A 14,700-nucleotide genomic window follows, 5' to 3' on the forward strand; every position below is an offset into this window, starting at 1 on the left:
TGAAGTTATGGAAGGTGAGTTCAGCAGGCTGAGGTCATAGAGGAAGGGGTTCAGTGGGTTGATGTTATAAAGGGTGGTATCAGAAGGAGAAGGTTAGAAGGGTGATTACAGTGGGCTGAAGTCATAGAAGGTGAGTTCAGTAGGCTGAGGTTATAGAGGATGGGTTGAGTGGGCTGATGTTATAAAGGGTGGCATCAGAAGGAGAAGGTTAGAAGGGTGAGTACAGTGGGCTGAAGTTATGGAAGGTGACTTCAGCAGGCTGAGGTTATAGGGGTAAGCTCAGTAGGCTGAGGTAACAGATGGTGAGGTCAGAAAGAGCAGATCAGATTGGAGTTCAGTGGGCTGAGAATATGGAGGATGATGTAAGTGAGCTGAGGCTATGGAAGGTGACTTCAGTGGGCTGAGAATATGGAGGATGACGTAAATGAGCTGAGGCTATGGAAGGTGACTTCAGTGGGCTGAGAACATGGAGGATGATGTAAGTGAGCTGAGGCTTTGGAAGGTGAGTTCAGTGGGCTGAGAATATGGAGGATGATGTAAGTGAGCTGAGGCTTTGGAAGGTGAGTTCAGTGGGCTGAGAATATGGAGGATGATGTAAGTGAGCTGAGGCTATGGAAGGTGACTTCAGTGGGCTGAGAATATGGAGGATGATGTAAGTGAGCTGAGGCTTTGGAAGGTGACTTCAGTGGGCTGAGAATATGGAGGATGATGTAAGTGAGCTGAGGCTTTGGAAGGCGAGTTCAGTGGGCTGAGAATATGGAGGAGGATGTAAGTGGGCTGAGACTTTGGAAGGTGACTTCAGTGGACTGAGAATATGGAGGATGATGTAAGTGAGCTGAGGCTCAGGTGACTTCAGTGGGCTGAGAATATGGGGGATGTTGTAAGTGAGCTGAGGCTATGGAAGGTGACTTCAGTGGGCTGAGAATATGGAGGATGATGTAAGTGAGCTGAGGCTTTGGAAGGTGACTTCAGTGGGCTGAGAATATGGAGGATGATGTAAGTGAGCTGAGGCTTTGGAAGGTGACTTCAGTGGGCTGAGAATATGGAGGATGATGTAAGTGAGCTGAGGCTTTGGAAGGTGACTTCAGTGGGCTGAGAATATGGAGGATGATGTAAGTGAGCTGAGGCTTTGGAAGGCGAGTTCAGTGGGCTGAGAATATGGAGGAGGATGTAAGTGGGCTGAGACTTTGGAAGGTGACTTCAGTGGGCTGAGAATATGGGGGATGTTGTAAGTGAGCTGAGGCTATGGAAGGTGACTTCAGTGGGCTGAGAATATGGAGGATGATGTAAGTGAGCTGAGGCTTTGGAAGGTGACTTCAGTGGGCTGAGAATATGGAGGATGATGTAAGTGAGCTGAGGCTTTGGAAGGTGACTTCAGTGGGCTGAGAATATGGAGGATGACGTAAGTCAGCTGAGGCTTTGGAAGGTGACTTCAGTGGGCTGAGAATATGGAGGATGATGTAAGTGAGCTGAGGCTTTGGAAGGTGACTTCAGTGGGCTGAGAATATGGAGGATGATGTAAGTGAGCTGAGGCTTTGGAAGGTGACTTCAGTGGGCTGAGAATATGGAGGATGACGTAAGTCAGCTGAGGCTATGGAAGGTGACTTCAGTGGGCTGAGAATATGGAGGATGATGTAAGTGAGCTGAGGCTTTGGAAGGTGACTTCAGTGGGCTGAGAATATGGAGGATGATGTAAGTGAGCTGAGGCTTTGGAAGGTGAGTTCAGTGGGCTGAGAATATGGAGGAGGATGTAAGTGGGCTGAGGCTATGGAAGGTGACTTCAGTGGGCTGAGAATATGGAGGATGATGTAAGTGAGCTGAGGCTATGGAAGGTGACTTCAGTGGGCTGAGAATATGGGGGATGATGTAAGTGAGCTGAGGCTATGGAAGGTGACTTCAGTGGGCTGAGAATATGGGGGATGATGTAAGTGAGCTGAGGCTATGGAAGGTGACTTCAGTGGGCTGAGAATATGGGGGATGATGTAAGTGAGTGGAGGCTATGGAAGGTGACTTCAGTGGGCTGAGAATATGGGGGATGATGTAAGTGAGCGGAGGCTATGGAAGGTGACTTCAGTGGGCTGAGAATATGGGGGATGATGTAAGTGAGCTGAGGCTATGGAAGGTGACTTCAGTGGGCTGAGAATATGGGGGATGATGTAAGTGAGCTCAGGCTATGGAAGGTGAGTTCAGCAGTCTGAGGTTATAGGGGTTAGACAGGAACAGGTTAGTGTCAGAGGTATGAGAGCAGAGGGGTTCAGGTGAGTGAGATGAGGTTTTCAGGGGTGAGGTTAAAGGAGAGATCAAGGTGACCTGATTAAAGGCAGGTGATAGGGACAAGATCAAGGATTGATCCTAATGAGAGTTAGTGAGGCGTGAGACCACTTATAAGAGCAAAGTTTAGATAATGTTTAGATCCAGGCCAGGATCAGTACATTTCTAGGTTGAATTCGAACTTTGCACTCTCAAACTAAGTCCTTACAACAAAGAAAAACATATATCATCAGTGTCATGGGGTCTTATCCAGTATATAGCCAACATGTCACAACATGTTCAATACTGTTCAAAGAAGTATGACATCAAAAGTCACTCACTCTAGCGAGTGAAATATATACTAACATGATACACAAATGGTTTAACCTCCAAAAGTGTTTCTCTCAGCCACCAGAAGTACACAAATATATATCTCCATGAAGTCTAGAGTGATGTGACAAGTGCATATTGACCAAGACTAAAACACTGTAGGTGTATTTAGGACTTTTACATACAATTTAGGCATCAGAATAATTTTTCAATAGTTCTGTCAAGTCTTGTTAATCGGACATCATTCATTGCACAGTAAACTGTCGGATTAACGATGATGTCGGACTAAATAAATGAGACTAAATGACATTCATCCAATCTGTTGTCAGCAAAAGCATTGGATAAAGCTGATTGTTGAATAAACGGAGGTTGGATTAATGAGATTTGACTGTATAACTTTATTTATGGGATCCAGAGTTAACCTCACCACAAGGCCCTAGAGTTTTGAAGCTCTCTTAGAGCTAAGATAGTCATAAGTGCTATAGATTAACATTAACTAGACTAACAACTAGTCTCTGAAATGAACACATTTTACTTAAGAAAACGTTCATAGGGAAAAAAAATTAATACTGAAATGGAGCCCTGAGACTTTCTTCATTTCCTAAAGCTATGGAAGTCTAGACTTGCCACATTTTCTAGACTTGCGTGGGCTTTCTTGGATATATATACTTCATGGTCTGTATGACAGACTAAGCATTAACTTACGATGTCTTAGCTGAGAGAGCTTCAAAAATCTAGGCCCAGGCAACCACACTGATGATAATAGTGAATGACTTCTATAGCATGATTGATGTAGAGAGTCTGGCAATGTTAGATAAGGTATTGACTAAGTTTGTGCAAGTTTAAGGTAAGAGAATACTCATATATTCTTGCCACTTTTGAAGAAGTAAAACAATATTTGATATGAAGTAAATAATCAGCTGACAGAAATCAGAAACTGAACTGATTGACTTAATGCAATCAAAAATATATACTGCACTGTTAAGTCTGTTATCACAGACTTTGTCCAATAGCCTCCTATTAACACAATATAAAATCATTCGTAGGTACTAACACAGTTGACATGAGTTTAATTTATACAATAAGTCTTAACATCTTTGAAAACCTAAAGGCAATTCATACAATATTTTTTTATTTATTTTGTGTTCGCTGATGTTTTGAAAAGCTTATATACTTGAATGTTGAATATAAGTGTGTGAAGTTTTTGAAAGGCAGTTAGAAGTTTGGGTGAACATGTATACATGACATATTTACGGGTAAGAATATCTTTTTATATTCAAATAAAACACAAGTTGCTCATCCATAAAATGTGTCATGTATTCATGTTGCAAAATAAACTTCACACTTAGTCATGTCACTTTGGAATTCACATATACCGAAGTAACTACAGGCATAAAATCACAAAGATATGTAAAAAATATTATTCAAACATAAAAAATACACATTTAAGAAAATATTGGAAATTAGATGAAAGTGTGGTATATGTTGTAATTTATAATGAATGAGTTAAATAGTGAGTATAGTTTCATGCCAGCAATATTCCAGCAACATCATGTCAGGGAACACAAGAAATTAGCTTCACATTGTAATTTGTAAAACCACACAGAAGGCATGAGGGTTGTTTTCTTGAAGTCCCAGAAAATGGGGAAAATAGCATACCTTCATGAAAAAAACCCACAAAATTCCAAAGACAATTTGCTGTGGATGAAAAAAAACCCATATCTTTCAACGGACAAGCAGAATGAAGCCTGACTACAAACATTTGAACAAAACTGAGAACATTAATATCCACTGTGCTTTGACTGCCAGTCATTTGTGAAATGATGTTGTGCCATTAATAGAGTCCATCTATTTGGCCATAAAAAGTGGTACTTTGCCTCAGTATGACATGGCAAAGACTGGTGGTGATTGGTCGAAGATAACTCCAACAAACACAATGGTGTATGTGTTACAGTACCAATTACCAGTCTCAGAAAAGACACGCTTTCCCCCTTACAAAGACCCCCACATCCTACCCCCACATTCCACCCCCACGTCCCACCCCCTACATCTGCTCTGACCCATGTGAAATCTATACATGATTTCTGGAATGGGAAAGAGAGTAATATCAGATGTCAGGTTTTCAAAAGCTATGTTTGTGACAGGAAATGGGAGGCAGAGAATTGAGAGGGGAGTGGGAACCAGGCCCGCTGTGATATATGCTTGCTGACATTCAAGAATTACAAGTGCTTGAAAAAATAAACACAGCTCCTGAGATCATTCATGATGCTCCAGACCAGGGTTGCTACAACAAAGGGAGATAATCAAGGTGTGGGCGGTGTCTCGAAGGCTCCTGGAGTCTACAGGAGTCTGGAAAAATAGTTTGTTCTGCTGATGTGTATCAGTTAGGTAGTTGTTAGATGTCTTGTTTTCCAAACAGTCAATATCTAAAAATGTATAAACCTACTAATAAAAGAACAAACAAAATATTCTGCTGTAGTAAAAATTACAAAAATCCCACATTTTTGCTATAAAGTTTATAAAACGGTATCAACAATATGACAGTCATCTACATCTGTAGCATGTACCAGACTGTAATATGGAATTCTCAAGGACAATCTAGACTATATATAGTCTCTGAATATATATAATTTAAACAGTAACAAACCCATGTACATTGAAAAGGTGACTAGAGATTCAGAATCTCGGGAAATCTATACTTGTTTCATTTAGGGCTTCAACACTGCAGGGAAAATAATGTGACTGAGGGAGTGTGAGACAGACTAAGGGTGAGGCAATAGGGAAAATGATGTGATTGAGCGAGTGCGAGACAGACTAAGGGTGAGGCAGTTGGGAATATAATGTGATTGAGGGAGTGCAAGACAGACTAAGGGTGAGGCAACAGGGAAAATGATGTGATTGAGCGAGTGCGAGACAGACTAAGGGTGAGGCAGTAGGGAATATAATGTGATTGAGGGAGTGCAAGACAGACTAAGGGTGAGGCAACAGGGAAAATAATGTGATTGAGGGAGTGTGAGACAGACTAAGGGTGAGGCAGTAGGGAATATCATGTGATTGAGCGAGTGCAAGACAGACTAAGGGTGAGGCAGTAGGGAAAATGATGTGATTGAGGGAGTGTGAGACAGACTAAGGGTGAGGCAGTAGGGAAAATAATGTGATTGAGGGAGTGTGAGACAGACTAAGGGTGAGGCAGTAGGGAATATCATGTGATTCAGGGAGTGTGAGACAGTCTAAGGGTGAGGCAGTAGGGAAAATAATGTGACTGAGGGAGTGCAAGACAGACTAAGGATGAGGCAGTAGGGAAAATAATGTGATTGAGGGAGTGTGAGACAGACTAAGGGTGAGGCAGTAGGGAAAATAATGTGATTGAGGGAGCGTGAGACAGACTAAGGGTGAGGCAGTTGGGAATATCATGTGATTCAGGGAGTGTGAGACAGACTAAGGGTGAGGCAGTAGGGAAAATAATGTGACTGAGGGAGTGCAAGACAGACTAAGGATGAGGCAGTAGGGAAAATAATGTGATTGAGGGAGTGTGAGACAGACTAAGGGTGAGGCAGTAGGGAATATCATGTGATTGAGGGAGTGTGAGACAGACTAAGGGTGAGGCAACAGGGAATATCATGTGATTGAGGGAGTGTGAGACAGACTAAGAGTGAGGCAGTAGGGAATATCATGTGATTGAGGGAGTGTGAGACAGACTAAGGGTGAGGCAGTAGGGAAAATAATGTGATTGAGGGAGTGTGAGACAGACTAAGGGTGAGGCAGTAGGGAAAATAATGTGATTGAGGGAGTGTGAGACAGACTAAGGGTGAGGCAGTAGGGAATATCATGTGATTCAGGGAGTGTGAGACAGACTAAGAGTGAGGCAGTAGGGAATATCATGTGATTGCGGGAGTGTGAATATAAATATAAATGTCTCTCTAACAGACTGGTGTCCGCTTATTTAGACTTATATCCACAAGACTATATATCCATGAGACTATATATCCATGAGACTATATATCCACAAGACTATATATCCACGAGACTATATATCCACAAGACTATAAATCCACAAGACTATATATCCATGAGACTATATATGCATGAGACTATATATCCATGAGACTATATATCCACGAGACTATATATCCACGAGACTATATATCCACGAGACTATATATCCATGAGACTATATATCCATGAGACTATATATCCACAAGACTATATATCCATGAGACTATAAATCCATGAGACTATATATCCATGAGACTGAATTCAGTACTGCCTTGGATCAAGACTATAGTCTATCATACAGAACCTGAAGCAAATATATCCAAGGTAGCCATTGCAAGTGTATAGCAAGTTTAAATTCTTACAGTTAAATGATTCGAAAGTCTCTGGGCTCACTTTCATAATATATTCTGAAGATAATTTAGAAACCAGTGATTTTTCTATAAATATGTTCATTTCACGGACAAGATGTTAGTCTATACCTGCATTACAGATGATAAATGGTTCTGCCAATCTTGAACCTAATTCTTCTGATTACAAATATGGGACCAGAATAACAGTAGTGGAAGGTGAAGTATTAAATTCCAAAGTTCTGTCAGATCAGATATGTAATAATAAACAAAGGCATCAATCATCATTCCAGGTGTCAAGATATTCAGATTTTGTCACCAGATGGCCAGGTGAAAATATATCTATACCAAGGACCAGATCATGAAAAACACCTTCCTGTTCATATCATAAAGGTGATGGAGCTCAAATACTGTCACAAACCATTCCACTCTATCAAAAGACCTCACAGTTCTGACTAACAAATTTATTACATGTTAGCATGGTTAATAACAATATGCAACTGTACACAAGTTGTAAAATTCCTTTGGTGACTTCCCCACTGGTGGAGACTCAGTCTGTGTGCTCATGTAATTTGTTTACTGTTCAAAACAAGAAACTATTTTTACCCATAAAATATGATGTATGTAACACATGTGTCGAACATATATGGTGTTAATGTGAACACCTGATCTCAACTTCCTTGATACATTAAGTGTGCTGGTACAGCACATTTTGCAGAATGTCAACATTCATAAGCAAACACATAAAACGTCAGATCTCGTTCAAGTTGGACACCTTCAAAGGAAACGCTTTACAGTATTATTTGCTGACCAAGCAAATTTGTACTTGGTCATCTAATGAACGACTTGCATGTTGACTGCTCAATTCCTATGATCTCTATCAATTAGTAAATAAGCAATCATCATAATTACATAATGAAACAATCTTAAGTGCACAAACTGTCTGACAACACAAAATCAACACTGAAAAATGCATCCAAGCCTTTCACCATGCTGGTTCTGTATGGAAAGAGAAGATCACACTGACATTAGAAGTTATCCTTCTATGAAAACAGTTCTGGGGATTTCGTAAGAAGACTCTCATCATGAAGAAATCCACAGAGGGAACGAGTATATTCCATCAGCAGTTTGTTGGACTCTGCGGCACATTGCCATCATCTGTTTTTAAGTATTACGTGTGATATCTGAATTTGCATCACAAACACAGCCATCCTGCACTTCAAAGACACATGACACCATGATGTGTTGATGTGTCTAGGTGCATTACGCACATGCACAGAGTATGGTGCAAGGGAGTTTCATTTCATGCATACTGACCTGTAGAAAGGTCAGGGTGCTCTGTAATGTCTTCAAGAACACTGATTACCTCATCGGTGAGGTACGGTATCTTTGAAAACCTGAACCCTTGTGTGTGGCAGCGGGTACGGATGTTGTCAAATGTACATTACATGTGGCTGTACAGGATGAGAGCAGACGGCTTCACAGACTTTCATTGTCAGTTGTTGGTTATAAAACGACTATCATCAAGACTGCCTGGGAGAATGGCATAAAAAGCGGGCAAATGTCCACATCTCAATTCCCTACATCCAATAATTTTCCATTTGCAATATGCTATGATATGAAAGGAGGTAAAATGTGCATGTGTTGATTTCAATTCCCAACAAACAATAATCTGCCATTTGTGATAATTACATTAAAGCATCAGAATGGAATGTTCACAAATACAATATAATTCAGAATGGAATGTTCACAAATACAATGTAATTCAATAACCGACTGATCAAAGTTGTGTAGATCAAAGTTTGTGTTGATCAAACTTGTCATATGAGTCAGTAGAAGTGAGTGAATTGGGTTTTACAGAACTTTGAATTTCAGTGAAATTTTTACACCATATCAGCATTGTTTCTGCCATATAGCAATCAACATTGTAAAGAATTTGTGTGTTTTATCTTTTCTTAAGTAACATATTAGCATGGCAGCTTGGATGGCCATTGATTTGAACAAAATGTTTCATAATGTAGTTTTATTAAAAATTATCAGTTAATCCAACTTTAAAATGGCAAATAGAAAGGACTAGTTGTTCTAGTTTCATGATGCACCAAATTCACATGTTCTTATGGAAAAAGAAATCAGTATCACATGAACATATGATTGATAGGTTATATATTTTATATCTATAGTGACCACATATGCATAAAATATTAGTTTGTAGGAAAACATATTTTGCATAGGTAAGTCTGTACATTTGCCAATAAATAAACTAAAAGCAATTCTGTGACATTTGATTGGTTCACAGGAATTGCTCAATATATCTTGAGTCCAGAAATATTTAAGCCACAACTGATAATGGACGAATATTCCCTGACTGACTGGACAAAACATGGACAAGACTTATGCTGCATTACTGTGCTGGACAAAGTCCACTTAGTTTTCACTGATGTCAAAAATTGTTTGTAGGTTCCTGATAAATTAAACATCATAAATTAGTATTTACCTATAAGGTAATACCGTTTCATTTATAAATCTACTTAGCAATGTGTAAACTTTGATTCAAATATGCATACAGGTTTTTACATGATCATAACTGCACTTGCAAAAGAAAAACTATCTGATTCCGTCCAAAACCATTATAATTTACAAAAAAAGATGAGTGTGAATTTCTCAATTATTTCAACATGACCCGTTCTCCTAGTAAAGCTATCAGACTTAATTTGATGATTACAGACTACAGTTTACACACATCTTGTTTCCCATATTTGTTAATGGTTATGTGGAGACGAAGGAAATAGAAAACAAGCATTGTCACTAAGTTGACAATACTGCCGCAAATTATCAAATTAAACACAAGAGGTAATGAAAATGAAGGTAGTAATTTATGATGAAGTTAAATGCGTCTTCCCAAGATGAAGCTTGGTGATGAATATGAAAATTCAGCAACCAGCTTAACATGCTGAAATCTTCAGTGTGTCATCATGACCTTGAAAATTATGTGAAGGACACCAAAATTGACCGGGCCATCTGCCTTCCCTAGAATAAGGTTGGACATGAATATGAAGAAAATCCAGTGAATGGTTCTTGAGATATCTTGCTGACAATCTTAAAATACAGTTGAACATGCTGAAATCTTCTAAGTGTTGCCATGACATTGAAAATTAACTAAAGGTCACCAAAATCACCTTCCCTAAAATATGAAAAAATCCAGTGGACAGTTCTCGAGATATCTTGCTGACAATGTAAAATTTGTTAAGTCCCTTTGAGACGAAGGTCAAGGTCACCAAACCTGACTGAGACCTGTCTTTTACTGTGATAAACCTTTTAAGATACCAAATATGAAAAGAATCTAGTCAATGGTTCTTAAGGTATTCCGATCATACGTACAGATGGATGGAGCCTAACACTACATCCCCCACTACACGCTAAATGCACGGCGGGGGATACAAACAAATATTTCTATTATTTCAAATGTTTGAAAAAAAGTTAATTGATTACCATGTGTGCATTATTAGCACAGCTGGTACTGATGTTTACCTCCTGTATCTCTTTGCCTTGAAATCTGATCACTTGTAAGTACATAAATTGCAGCAGTATACATGTATTTCCATTCAGCTTATAAAGAATAGTTATCTTCATAATTTTTTGTCTTCTGTTTATCTTTAAGGGTCACCAGATTCTTTCAAGTTACATTTTTAAAGCCTCAGCTTCTGTAATGAATTATGTCAGTTTTTGTAACAGAAAATCTTTTGGATCTGTTCTTTGAATGATGAGATCGCTGTTGATTGCTGTTTAAATATAAAATACACATATATTCTGATGTGATAAATGGAGCAATTATGTAACATGGTTTTTTAAAACAAAACAGAAGACTAATTAAACGCCAGTGTGCCTCCTTCATCCAAAGACAACAAAACAACCTGTAGGACAAAAGGTATCATCGCCTGTTCCGGGAACTGAGTAGGCGTGTAATGAAATGTAGAATAACTACCATAAGTCTGCTCAATAAACAATGCTGCAAATCACCACTAAGTAATTGCATTCCAGGATCCAAAGCCATTTCCCTCAAAATACCTCACAAACTTGCGTCAGTTCTAAAGAAAACATCATCACATGCTATTTCATAGTTCTAAAATCATTACATGCTCTGACTCTGATTACATGATTACATCCTAATGGAATCAAAATGGAACTACTGTTCATAAATTCTGCTGTCATGACATTAAATAAAGCTTAAAGAATAATTAAGAGGGTTTAATAAACTCCTCCTATGCAAATAGGACCGTGTTTCAGTGTGATGGTTGAAATTTCATAAAAAGCCAGCCATTACAGGCAGTAAAAAGCGACCAACACCATTACAATGATCATAAGAAATCTCTACTAAAATAAGAACCCATTGTACAATTCTGTCATCAAAAGCATGTGTTTCAGAATTACAATCAAATAGGGATCACAGGAAACATCAAATCTTCAAGCATGACCTTACTAATCCCATAGCAAGAGTAGATATCATACAGTATTTAAAAAATATTCTTTTAATCAAGCTGCTTTATAAAATGAACCTATCTGTGTGATGCTAATGTAGGCCTACTTAAGCTGATACAGCTAATTTTACTATACTAGGGTAAATGTTAAAGCATACTATATGTATATAAAAAACACACAAATGTTTAATATTGACAAACTTAATGCATATAAGACACCAGTTCATTTAAGCACTAACATTTTTCTTTGGGACAGTTTGTTTTTAGTTGCAAAGCATACATCCAAAAATGGAAAACATATTTGGTTACTGTATTCATAAGGAAGAAATGGTGGTTTAAATTTTTTTTTGTATTTTAATTGCCTAATATTCCTTTCTCATCTACCTTGTAGCATAAAAAGAGCCATCTTCACATACATATGTCAACACCTCTTAAAAATCCCCACAAGATCGACAACATGTAATGGTCAGGTTGCTGTTAGTAGCTGCAAGACTGCTAAAGAAGCATCACTCACTCACTCACTCACTCACTCACTCACTTGACAACATGTAATGGTCAGGTTGCTGTTAGTAGCTGCAAGACTGCTAATGAAGCATCACTCACTCACTCACTCACTCACTCACTCACTCTTGAAGATCGAAACAACTGAGCTAAATATTGGTAAACACAAAAAGTGACATCTTCCTGCCTCCTGCATGCAAAGATACCAGAAGCTGTAGAATGCTATATCCCCAAAGACAAGTTGTCAGATAGCTTGCAGTGATGAGAGGTATCTATTGAAAACCCAGGATAATAAAATATGAGGACAGTGAAAATGCACAATTTATTGGCTGTGATGTAAATGAGGCTATGTGTTCAAATGAACTACTGCAATTACTTGACTTGTTTTGGCTAACAAAAGCAAATTGTTTCCTAAAATTACATGCTGGCAGTTATTGCACGCTTCCTTTCAAGGAAAGCTTTGTCTGATGTGCTTGAAGCTCTTGTGCTGAAAGAAACAAAAAGATGACGAGAACGTACTTACCCTCATTGGTCCCAGAGGTGCCTTTATGGAAGAGTGGGCCGTTTGGAGAGATTAGCTTTGTCTGATTATAAAACTGGAAGAAATATGGCTGAGGAACATGCGGTCGGCGTATCGGCACTGTTTGGGGGCGCCCAGTGGTTCTTGGAAGGGGGAAATCTGTGATTATTTCAGCCTGGTTGGGGTTCCGGTAACTCCTGAAAAGTGAATTAGTGTCGATGGAGGACTATATCTGATAATCTGATAATCACTTATCAGTAACAGCACATTAGGTTTCTCACAGAAATGCAAAGTTTGAAACCTGGGTGGATGAATTATTTCAAAGGGACTGTACACTAAACAAATTCTGCAAACCATCTTGCAGTGTGACAGCCATGTTACCTGTCTGAACGTGGACTTGGATTGATCTCCTACCAATACAAATTAAAAGTTGGATGGTCACCCATATCTAATCCCTCTTCTTCCGTCAGTGATGGCTTATTTCTCTCCTTCAATATCATAAGAGTGATGGCTTATTTCTCTCCTTCAATATCATAAGAGTGATGGCTTATTTCTCTCCTTCAATATCATAAGAGTGAGGGCTTACTTCTCTCTTTCAATATCATAAGAGTGAGGGCTTACTTCTCTCTTTCAATATCATAAGAGTGAGGGCTTACTTCTCTCTTTCAATATCATAAGAGTGAGGGCTTACTTCTCTCCTTCAATATCATAAGAGTGAGGGCTTACTTCTCTCTTTCAATATCATAAGAGTGAGGGCTTACTTCTCTCTTTCAATATCATAAGAGTGAGGGCTTACTTCTCTCTTTCAATATCATAAGAGTGAGGGCTTACTTCTCTCTTTCAATATCATAAGAGTGAGGGCTAAAATTTCTCTCATTCAATATCAAAGAATGATGTATTCATTATTTCTCTCATTCAATATGATAACAATCACAGGATTTTTCTCTCATTCACCATCATCAAAGTGATGACTTATTTCTCTCCTTCAATATCATAAGAGTGAGGGCTAAAATTTCTCTCATTCAATATCAAAGAATGATGTCTTCGTTATTTCTCTCATTCAATATAACAATCACAGCCTTTTTCTCTCATTCACTTATTTCTCTCATTCAGTATAACAATCACAGCCTTTTCCTCTCATTCACCATCATCAAAGTGATGACATTTCTCTCCTTCAATATGATAACAGTCACAGCTTATTTTTTTTATTCACCATCACAACAGTCACAGTTTTCTTTCCTCGTTCACCACTGTGAGGTGCACCAACAAGTGTGTCACTTTTCTAGCTCATTCACCCCAAGTATACTGACAGGTGTATCACTTACCCCATTCACCTAACACTCTCCCTTCATTCACCATCCCTAACTGTGCCACAAGGCATCAACGTCCTGTTACTTCCATTACATAGGTGAGTGCGAGGATGTATTCTGAGCCTGTTCCCATTGAGTGTTGTACCAGTGTAATGGTTCTCCATTATTTCAGCTGTGTCAACAACATAAGTCAGACAGGGGCAGCCCTTCCATACATTTCCCCATTACCAAACCACGGGCAAACAACAAGCACATTTTGCTTGTTATGTTGTTGCAGTTATCTCCTTAACTTGTCAAACACACACGCATATATCTTCTCTACACACAACCTTCTTAATACCTTGTAACGGCATTTACATCAAACCTATTACACAAAAAGCTAGACACACACAAAATTGTCTGTCTGGGACAAACTGGTCAGCAGCCATGGGTAGAAATCTCTGAAAAATGTCTCCGATTTAATTCTCATATTAAGGTATATTAGGCCAGATGAAATTTTGTTGGGGTCAGCATGAGCTTAAGATTTTGTGCTTTTCAAAAGTTGAATGTGATGTGATATTTTCAGCATCACGATGTGTCACAGTGGCATATGATGTCAATTCAAATGGTGGGAGGTTCAACTGTATTCTGGCTTACACAGTACAATATCCTCACACCACTCATATTAACTGTGCTTGACATTTCCATTTTAGAAAATGTGGCAAGTCTAGATTTCGACAGCAGAAAATGAGGAAAGTCTCAGGGCTCCATTTCATTATCTCCTACCTTTTTAAATGTAAAATGTAAAATTTTTCTATAAAATATGTCCATTTCGAAGACTAGATATTTGTCTACATGAAATACAACACAACATTTTGTTCAAGGTCTCAAAACACATTTGAACAGAGTGATCTCTCGTCATATGCATGAGTAGGACACTTCTAAATATGCTATACATCTTAGAACCAGATTACAGTTTTTATGCTGCAGTT

General features: G+C 38.8%; 1 protein-coding gene across 1 annotated transcript in view; it reads right to left on the minus strand.

Moving 5' to 3' along the window:
• The window catches only part of LOC137294996 (uncharacterized), a 145,518-nt gene that overhangs the window by 76,440 nt on the left and 54,378 nt on the right, over positions 1-14,700 (minus strand). Inside the window, exon 8 of the mRNA XM_067826237.1 lies at positions 12,423-12,616. Coding sequence (XP_067682338.1) covers positions 12,423-12,616 — 194 coding nt within the window. The remainder of the gene's footprint in view (positions 1-12,422; positions 12,617-14,700) is intronic.

Source organism: Haliotis asinina, chromosome 8, assembly GCF_037392515.1.
Source record: "Haliotis asinina isolate JCU_RB_2024 chromosome 8, JCU_Hal_asi_v2, whole genome shotgun sequence".
Lineage (NCBI taxonomy): Eukaryota > Metazoa > Mollusca > Gastropoda > Lepetellida > Haliotidae > Haliotis > Haliotis asinina.